Source organism: Danaus plexippus, chromosome 2 (assembly GCF_018135715.1).
Source record: "Danaus plexippus chromosome 2, MEX_DaPlex, whole genome shotgun sequence".
Lineage (NCBI taxonomy): Eukaryota > Metazoa > Arthropoda > Insecta > Lepidoptera > Nymphalidae > Danaus > Danaus plexippus.
The window spans coordinates 6,700,065-6,710,900 of record NC_083537.1 but is presented as its reverse complement, the minus strand read 5'-3'; the positions used below and the strand labels follow the sequence as shown (position 1 = coordinate 6,710,900).

The 10,836-nt window shown below is 28.7% G+C and overlaps 2 protein-coding genes across 6 annotated transcripts in view; one reads left to right on the top strand and one right to left on the bottom strand.

The window, feature by feature from the left end:
- Positions 1–3,950: 3,950 nt before the first annotated feature.
- LOC116779621 (glucose-6-phosphate 1-dehydrogenase) lies at positions 3,951–6,547 on the bottom strand. The gene has a single exon (XM_032674003.2). It carries the CDS (start codon positions 6,453–6,455, stop codon positions 4,971–4,973), a length of 1,485 nt encoding a protein of 494 aa, XP_032529894.1. The 5' UTR covers positions 6,456–6,547; the 3' UTR covers positions 3,951–4,970.
- A 780-nt stretch (positions 6,548–7,327) lies between these two features.
- Positions 7,328–10,836, top strand: part of LOC116779430 (protein ultraspiracle homolog) — a 22,798-nt gene continuing 19,289 nt past the window's right edge. The window contains exon 1 of one of the 5 annotated variants that reach the window (XM_032673698.2): positions 7,328–7,598. In XM_032673698.2, coding sequence (XP_032529589.1) covers positions 7,574–7,598 — 25 coding nt within the window. In that variant the 5' untranslated portion in view covers positions 7,328–7,573. Of the gene's footprint in view, positions 7,599–9,330; positions 9,538–10,836 lie in introns of those variants that run through there. The other 4 variants (XM_032673696.2, XM_032673695.2, XM_061521565.1 and 1 more) reach the window with 4 other exon arrangements.

Genomic DNA, 10,836 nt, shown 5'->3' with positions numbered 1-10,836 from the left:
AAACAACTTCCAGAATTTTCTCATAAATCTTAACATTTTCATATAGCCCAGTCGTCTTAGAAAATTTGGTAATTTTTTTTTTGTTTGACATTTTTTTATACTTGTTGCAAGTAGGCAGGAAAAAGTTAAATATTAAAGAAATAAATACTGGTATTTAGGGGGCTATTTAAATGTATTTTGTAAGTTGCCAGACAAATCCTAGAGGCCAGATATCTTGCATCCATCCATCCATCCATCCAGTATTGAGTATGCATGATATATGATTAAATGCCTTCTTAATACCTATTGTTTCAATAAAATGATCTTTTAATTTGTCCAATAAAAGCTTGTCATAATAATTACTTATATGATTTATTATAGTGTAATTGTTCAAATGATTGCAAATTAATGCTAAAATCACAAAACATTGTGATTTTCTGCCGTCAATATTTAAAGTGTATCGTAAAAAAATTATGAAAACAGAAGGTGTGCGGCAGTAACCATATTAAATTATTTACAATATTCCCTACAACATACGTAAAAATCAGAGCTCAGACTATAAGTAAAGTGAGTACAAGTTTTACTTACCTGTACCACCTGGTACATGAGAATTGGCTGTCGGTGTAAGCTAGCAGATATGTATACGTTTGCTGTAGTCACTAAAGTGAGATCTGGGAGCCCTGGCATCTTACCCTTATGGTAATATATTGCGTATGTCGATTTTCGGAAGTAAACCTTTATAATAATTGGACTAAGAATAGGTGGCCAGTTCAGTTCATCAGCTATCAAGGGTATGTCGATAGTCGATTGAATGTTTGAAATAAATAAAAAACATAACAGCACAAATAAGCGTTTAATAAAATTCTATAAACCTTAGCTGAAAAAAAAAATCACGGTCATCTACAATAGAGAATTATCTCTACTACCTATATTAATAGGGTTACTAAGTAGCTATTGCGTATTCACGCGATGAAAGTTTCTAAGTTAAATAAAGCATTCAATAAATATTAACTATACTGGTATCCGTAACTATTTTTTTTTTTATTTTGTTTGTCTAAATAAATTATTTAATCTATTTAACCAGGACCATAAGACAATTATCTGAGAGTTAATGTTGACAATATGAACTGATACTAAGAAAGATTCACTCAGTTTCGGAAGCATATATGAATATATCCTCTAGACTTTTAAGATACATTAGATTACACGGACAGATTAGATTAAATCTTTATGTAAGTGTCTTGATATAGAGCTGCAAATTTCCTATAGATGATAGAGACAATAAAAAAATTTAAAAAGATTATCAAGATAGTAAAAGTCGAGGGTAATGATTAACTTACAATCCCACCTTGCGGAAGACTATGAGCCTTCGAACCAATCAGATTTCTTAAAACAAGTAAGGATAGCCTGCTAGCAGGGGCAAAGATTTGAGGCATACTGTTGCTTATAAGATTCTGAGATGTTCATTAAATCTTATTTCCATAATTTTATGGGAAAACTTGAAAGATAAAAGTAACCCATATTTTATGGAAATAAATTCCCTACAAAATGTTTTTTCTATTGCTAGGATATTTTTAAAAGAACGGGTTGATTTTTTTAAAAATTATTGCAATAAAATATAGATTCATCCATTTTTAAAGCAAAAAAAAAACAAATGTTATTGAATAAAATGATAAGTTACCTGAAATCATCTTAAATTATCATACTACGTCTCGCTCACTAAGATAAGAATAAAATAGTTGTAACACCAGACAACAGATTGTTTTATTTACTCTATATAAAAAAATATGTGGCATTATATTAAAAAACAATGCGTAATATATTTCTGGTAATATTACCCTTTTACATCCGGTAGAAAATGTTGTCCATTTTAGTTATCTCTTTTTTTTTTGCAAATAATGATTAGGTACTCGTTTTATTTTCCAAATCACACTCTTGTAATCTATTGACAAAATTGTTAGAAATATTTAATTAACACTTGATTATTAGCAGACAAGACTATTATCGAATTTAAATTTATAATATTATATGAAAAATACGCGGACGCAAGTAAAAGTCGTAAATTTAGAATTTTTTTTTATTCATCTACCTACAGTTATAAAGAACCGAATATATTTTTTGGAGATTACTTGTATTTTAACTCTTTATAAACTCGTATTTTTTGTTGTGAGACACAACCAATAAGTTATTGTACATTTAAATTATAATAATATTATGAACCGGGTCGGTAGGTACTATCTATTTTTTCGGAAAACTCAAAGATATTTATTGATATTTTGTAGGGTAGGTACATGTTCATTTTGTTCTATGCTGGAAATAATCATGAAGCATTTACACTTCTCCCAGTCATTGTACTCACTTGAAGTTGTCGCAATTTATTAATCAGTTTCATTGCTAATCTAATATATCGAAACACTAGAAGTGATAAAAAGGTGTTATATTAAAAAAATACGATTATCGAGAGCATGACACTCCAGAAAATGATAGACGTAATTAATGATGAATATGCTTATTTAAAATACGTACAATTGCTGTTTACTAATAATTATTTTTTAAACTCAACAACTTTTTAATCCGATGTTGATTATGGCATGTCCTTAAATTTATACGAGATATTTAATCTAAAAATATTAAACGTATGGAAGTTATCGTTTTTCTAACTGTTTCAAGGATTACTTAAGGCACGAATTAAACGGGAACCTATATATATATTTTTCGGAAAACTCAAAGATGTTTATTGATATAAGAAATGTTTTAAGACTGTTTTGAGTTACTTATTAATAATTATTCGCTGATTAAGTTCAAAATTTGACTATCTATTATAAACTATTATGTATCTATTCAAGTTTAGTAGCGAAAAACTACAAACACTCCGTGTGTGATGTGGCTATAATAACTGAGGAGGTCCACAAAACCTGCTGCATGTTTTTTAGAATCTTCTATTACTCTAGAGTCTAGGCCTAGACTACAATATTATTAAAATATTTATACCTAATCGTATTAAAAAATATAATTTAATTTTCTCTATTTTCTTTAAATAAAAAAAGACATTTTAAAGATACATTATGAATCTACTTTAAAGCAAAAACAGTTAAAATGGAACGAGAAAGAAAAACAAAATATACCTAACTATGGTAGCTAATATCGTTAAGTGAATTGGAATAGATAAGAGTATATCATTAGTAACATTAATTAATAAATTATCCACTCGCTGTTTGCGACGAGTAACAACACTCGAATCCGTATAGTTAACAGTAGGTAGGTACTAAAACTTTTTATGATAACGAATAATAACTTCAAAACAAGTTATAGACATGTTTTATTTTAAAGATTTTTTTACAAATTTATAAGAAGTTTTTTAATTTATCGTATAGTTTTTCCAAATTGTCCGTTACGTAAGTAAAAAAAAATACTTCCTTCGAAATGAAAATTTTTTTTTTTTTGAGACACAGACAGTTAATGTTTTTTTTTTAATTTTTATTGCCCTAAAAATGTGAAAATTTAGGCTATAAAATTTTCACTTAAAACAACGAAAAAAAAGTAATATATATTTTTTTTTTATAGAAATTATTTGACAAATTAATGTCTTAACAAAATGTCCTATACAATTTTTCAATTGTAACTTAGCTAATATTAACAGGACTTTTTTGGTCTGTTCGACATTAAAAATCTAAATTTATTATGAAAGTAGAACAAATATATAAATCACAAATTTCAATTTCTATTGTATTAATATTGAATTAATTTCCATTTAATATAAGAACTATTTCATTATTTTAATTCAGTATTATTGAATTCAACATTTAAATTTTTTACTTTATAATTATAAAAAGAGACAATTGCATGTGGCTCAGGTTAATCTGAATAAATTATGGCGTTGTCTATTAAAATTAATAAAATACAATATTTAATTTGTGTTATGGCTGGTAATTTAGAGTACAGTTTCTATATGTAAAAGAAAAAGACAGAAATATTTGCAAAATAATTTGTTTATTTCCTATCCATACTGTGAGTGTTGTAAAAATGTTAAAAAAACTCCCTCTATCCCTATTGAATATAATATATAAAAACAATCACAAAATATGTACTTATAAAAACACTATCTAATTGTATTAAATACAACAACATTTAGTAAGAAAGAGGTCTTATTAAAAAATGCAGTAATAAAGGCACTTCTGAATGTAAAAATTTATATCACAAAATTTAATATTCTAAATTTAAAAATATCATAATTTTATTATGTACTTACTATATTAAAACACATAACTATAACCTTGTATATAACTGTGAACAACAATGTGGCTGAAGTGATATGTTAGTCCTATAGCATGTATTATTTCAATAAAGATTATCCCCTGCCTTCGGTAACAACAAGAATTATATTCCTGTTTACCAGTTATATTAAGAGGAAATAGTTTTACATTGAGCAACTGTAATAAAATCAGAATTTACTTATCTTTACATTTTCTCTTAAATTATTATTAGATATACATTTTTCTGTTACACTGATGTGCTAACAGTAGTTCAAAATGTTGCTTTATCATCATCACAAAACAAATACAAATATTCTGATGTTATTTATAAAAAAATACATTGATAATTTATAACAAGAGTCACCATTTAACTTACAATATAACAAGCGCCCATATACAAGGTGAAATGACTGACCTCTGCATAATCAATGAAACTTAACAAGCATTTATTGAATATATTGTGTTATAAAATAAGAAATAATAAAAAAAAAATTGTATTGTATTGGACCATGATATTGTGTAGGAATGATATTGTTGTGCGAAAACATCCAATCCAATAAAGGCCCAACTAGTCTTTGACCTTAAAATGACCTTTATATAAACATTTCCACATTAAGCATTGATTCGGAATGTTCACTGATTATATATCTAAAAGGAGTTTTGTGTGAATGTATTATGCTTAGAAATTAAAAATAATTCATACCTTCACCAATAAATAAATTAAAAACTAAATAAACCTCAACCCAATGTAGGTTTCTGCCATTTATATGAACCAGAGTATTTGAAGTCATACTGAGCTAATCTCTCATCAGCTTCAGGGGGCCCTCGAGAGCCATAAACATATGGAACAGGTTTAAATCTTTCTTCCTCGAGTTGCTTCAGAACCGGTGTGAAGATACGCCATGCCTCCTTCAGCTCATCATTTCTGACAAAGTGCATTTGTGTCCCAGTAAAGACATCAAGGATAAGCCTTTCATAAGCATCAGGAACATCTGTTTCTTTATAACGCATGCTATAGGTCAAGTCCAATTCTGTTTCCATTAAGTTAAATTTCATACCGGGCGACTTACACATTAATTTTAAGTATAAAGCCTCACCTGGCTGAACCCTGATCACAAGCTCATTTCTCTTAGTTTCTCCTTCAAATATATCACCAGGCACATCTTTATATTGTACTCTTACCTCTGCTTTCCTTTCATTCAAAGCCTTACCACATCGGAGTATAAATGGAACACCTTCCCATCTGGAGTTGTTAATATAAATGGCAGCTAATGCATATGTGGGTGTCACAGAGTCTTTGGGAACTGTAGGATCGTCAAGGTAACCCTGGGTCTCTTCACCTTTTCCATTGGGGTTGCCCACATATTGCCCAACTAAAATATCTTTTAACTCTATTGGCTTTATGTGCCTCAGTACTTTGACCTTTTCATCTCTTATATCATTGGGATTTAATGTTACAGGTTTTTCCATAGCAACAAGGGATAAAATTTGCAATAGGTGATTTTGCATTACATCTCTTAAAATACCAAAAGAATCAAAGTAGCCCCCACGACCTTCTGTCCCAAAGGGTTCTTTGAATGATATAAGTACCGATGCTATATTTTCTCTATTCCAAGATGGACTAAATATTTGGTTGGCAAAACGAATAGTCATTAAGTTTTGAACCATTTCCTTACCAAGATAATGATCAATTCTATATATCTGTTCTTCTTTAAATAATCTGGCCAAATGATCACTTAATTTTTCTGAACTTTCATCGTCCCTTCCAAAAGGCTTTTCGATGATAACACGAGAGTAACCTTTTAATGCTATGCAGGCATTACGGATATTGATTGTAACATCTTCAAACACAGTTGGAGGTACAGCCAGATAAAATATTCTATTGGCTAGAGGACCTTTCTCATGTTTACTTATTTCTTGGTTAAGCAGTTCATAATCAATTCTTTTATCATAAGAACCGGGAACATAGTCATTAGCGTCCCAGAAAGCTTTAAGAGTTTCTTCTTCACCGGGCCGCACTTTCATGTACTTCATTGTCTTTGCTTTAACTTCATCTACAGTCTGCTTAGTCCTTGCATATCCAATAAATTTTGTATTTTTTGGCAACAAGTGATCTCTAAACAAATACCAAAGAGTTGGATAAATTTTCTTTTTCGCTAAATCTCCCGATGCTCCAAGCAAAACAAATGTATGAGGATATTGAAAATCTGTTTTATTTTCCATTTTTATGTATAATATATATATATTTTTTGTATTTTATAAAAAAGTATGATTTTATAATATAAAAGAAATACAAGTCACTCGGCCTCAACTTGTGTAAAACTAATGAAAGTCATATAACAGATAACAAACACTCAACAGATTGTAGCATACATATTATTTTCAAACTTAAAGCATAGATTCCGAAAGATTCATCCCATTCATTAATATTCTATATAATGTGGTTTCATGACTACCGAAATCCAATATCAATCAACATATACTTAACTTTTCTTTCCTTTTATTAAATTATTAATATATTTTCCATTTTTAAAACATCCCTTCCAATGTTAATTACAAGACGATGAACACTTTTTAAAACGTTTTCAAAGAAAAGATATTGTTTATTTGATATATTACCTGTATATAATAGTTTTATTCAAAGAAAACTTAACTACTTTCATAAAACTTCTTACATCTATATAAACATAAATATTTTTATATCTTAAATAATACACGTAGTAGAGTTATATATACATTAAATATGGAGTGAAAGCGATATGATATATATATTTTGAATACATGTAATTGTGTAACAATAAAAATAAGCGAAATAATCTATAGTGAATAATGTTCTCATATAAAGATTGTAGTTGCAATATTGTCCTTTTATTAATATTCTCAATTTAAATAAGATTATAATAAAGTAATTAAAAAATACAGTTACCAAATTTAACTCTATTTTTTTCCATAAAACTCCACATTCTGATAAAAACATGTCATTGGAGTGGTTTAATGAAAATTTTATAATTAATTCTAGACTCTGCGCTTAAACAATGACGTTTGGCTGACGTGACGCTATATGTTTTTGGTATTGTCATTTCTGTGCGAAATTAGATACTTTGGACTAGAAATTTGAGTGTCTAGAGTTAAATACTTTATTTCCAATTTCCTGTTAACATTAATTAAGTTTTGTTTATATAGTTTCTTTCAGAGTTCATAAGATATCATCTTAAAAGTGAATTTATTTGCATTAGTAGGTATATTTAGTTCAACGACCTTTTTAGTTACTGACAGGTTCATCGTTGTGACTGTAGTAATATAGGAAAGTGGTGTTATAAACGCTAAATATTTAGTGTCAGATGATGGAGCCCTCGAGAGACCCAGGCAAGTTCAATTTATATGTTCATAACACTAACTCTGTTATTTTTTTAACTAAGTGTATTCATTAGTAAACCCAATGGTTTTCCAAATTATAAATACTAAACAAATCTTGACTTTAACTGTACTTTTTATCATTATAGCATAAGCTTTGAATGTAAACTGGTATTTTTATGCATTACCTGATAATTTTTGTTATATCAAAACTATAATAAAATATATAATTATATTGATTCTAAGTGTACTAATTAAAGTTTTGTAAAAAGATAAATATATCACTAATTCCAAACATTTTTATAAGCCTGATAGTGACAATATTTACTGAAATACTGTCATTTTTCTTATAAGAACATTAACATTTATATAATTTGATTAAAACCTCTTAATAAAATACAAAGTGTCTACAAAAATTATATAAAGGTTCGCTTACTTTAAAATTTTCTTTGTGCTTTACACATGTCCTAGATCAACGATGAATAATGAATTTATAAAATAAAATCGATTCGAGAAATATCCACTAACAATTTCTTTAATAATCATATCAATATATCAAAATGAATGGCATAATTAATTTTTAACCATTACCTAGTAATGATAAATCAAACAGTATAATGTAGTTTTGAAAAATCAATGTGTGACCCTAATATGTTCAAATTCTTTTTAAAGAATTGATAAGACAAGAAACAAAAATATTTTTTAACATTATTTATAAATTATTGAATTTTATATAAGTAAACTTAAGTTTTTTTTTTAATGCTATTGTTAATTTTTTATTAATTAAATTTGTTTGCAAGTTGGATACAATAATAATATAACGTGAAATTTCTATCTATATACAGTTTTTAATCAAAAACATATCACTTTGTTAAATAAAATTTTACTTATTTTAAGTGATGTTTAGTTCAATGGATTTCCAATGGATGGCGTGGATCATAACTGACAAATTATTCAACAGAGGGCAGCACAAGCTTAATGATATTAAAGTAAATTGTATTGTTTTTATTTATATTTTAATAATAAACTTCATGTGTTCAGTATTTACATATATATTATATATAATTTATTTATACATTTACATCGACTTTAAAAAATTATAATAAGTATTACTTATATGTACCTAAATAGTTGTAACTTTCTTTTGAAATATTCGCCGCCAAAATTCGTTCAAAAATCACAAACTTTTTCTCATTGCTAATTTTTTTGACATAATACAAATTTTATAAAAAATATGAAAAATAGTTTTCTTAGATTAAAATATTAAAGTTTTTAATGAAACATATATTTAACATAATTTAGGAATATAAATCAAATTACCTACGATTTGCTAATTTTGAGTTCGATTAAATATTTTTATATCAGCGTTTATGTGGTATTGATAAGGATAAATTAAATTAAAGTGAAAACACTTATCTCTATAATACCTAAGAAATTAATACACTCGATAACTTTCTTTAAAAACGTAATTAATGAATTTATTTTTCAAGACAAACTAAAGTTCAAACAAAAACTTATTACCGAGAGTATTATTGTGCTCGTTCTTGCGAGTCGTTTCTTACTCATTAGGGATGACAATGAAATGAAAGATGTGCTAAAAAGAATAGTAGCACGTGCGTGGAGACAGGCATAGAGGGGGGGTGGCAGGGTGAGGGGTGCGCAGTCGTGTGCAGTGGACCACTCGTCGTCGCACAAGGTCAAGGAGAATGATTAACAACGAAAATACAGCAAAACAAACGCGGCGCGGGCTGGGGAGGGGGCGCACCGCGCAGCGCGGCTGCCGGCAGTCAGCCCAGCGACGGAGACCGCGACCGTCGTCTGTGAGACCATCGTTCGCGACGCATTTCAAAATCGATGTACGTCCCACTATCGGCATTTAACACCAACTAGTCGTACGTTACATTTGACCGTGTCTTATGGCACATGTAACTACGGCCCCCATGCGTTTTCGGTACATTGATTGAATGCACCTCGTTCATATACCACAGACGAGTCTTGTAATCATATCAACTTGAAGTTGTGAAAGTCTTTAATATAAATAAGTTTAAGTTATTATTCGCTAAAAAAATCCGATGTGTTGTTAAATAATATTCAATTTATAAATTTCATAATTCGCTTACCTGGGATTCTTTGACCGTCGACATCTCTAAATTATATATGTACTTTCTAATTATTATAAAAAAAAGTTATACTCTATGAAAGAGTTAATTAAATATGCAATATAGTCTGTAGACATTTAAAAAGTATAAAGAAAGGGCAAAATAATGTTTCGATGGAAATTCGATTATTGTGCGATAAACATCGAAGAGCAATGATGTGTTCCTAATATTGTGCGCATATAAAGTTATTATGTTTTTATGCCCTATGTCTTTATCTGACTTGAGTCGTAAAGAGCATTGCAAGGTTGCAAGTGTATTGACTCCATTGAAATGAATTCTGTTATCTGTTTAATCGTGCTAGGTGTTGCATCTCTGTATTTGTGAAGTGCGTTTTCGTACACGATAGATATCCAAATTCCGTTGAAATGTTGACGTCAGGGTGATGTAGTGGATCGCTCGAAGCGTGCCAAAGAGATCACTGATGAGGCCGACACGTTAACGGATTTCCTCCATGAATCCGATTTTTACTATTACATTAAATCTTTCATCTCTAAGTTACACGCCGTCGTTTCTTGTAAGTCAATAAGAACATTTAAAAATAATTATTAATGATTCCAAAAAGAGAAGATTCAATTTTGTAAGAATGTTTGTGACGATTTAACAAATAAATGGAATCAATATTATTCGCAATGCCTCTTCTAACTTTACTTTAAATAAAAATCATTCTTAACTTCTGTGATTTAAAATTCCATATAGAATACTCCGAAATTTAAATGTTTTTTTTTTCAAAATCAGAACTCACAGAACACGATTTAAATCCAATTTATTAGTGAGCAATGTCGCTGTACCAAGTTGTATTTATTTCCTTATGTTGACTAAAAGTTAGCATACAATTACAATAATGTCCTTATTGCTTACAAGTTATTTTATTACTCTGCTTGTTACAATGTATGGTATGATTGTCAAGGTCTTCTAGTTTATTAGAATTCATTGCCGCCCTCATGCTTATTCACTTTTGGAATACTATATTGTTATTTTTAATATACTTTTATACGAAGAAGATTATTCGTCAGTGGTAGAAACTTAATTTTAATTAATGTAGCTTTGCTGTCGCTTAAAGTCAAAGTAACAACTATTATATTTAATCGCTG

Excerpts from the sequence above, each read along its gene's own strand:
- LOC116779621 (XM_032674003.2), bottom strand. The coding sequence starts at position 6,455 with ATGGAAAATAAAACAGATTTTCAATATCCTCATACATTTGTTTTGCTT.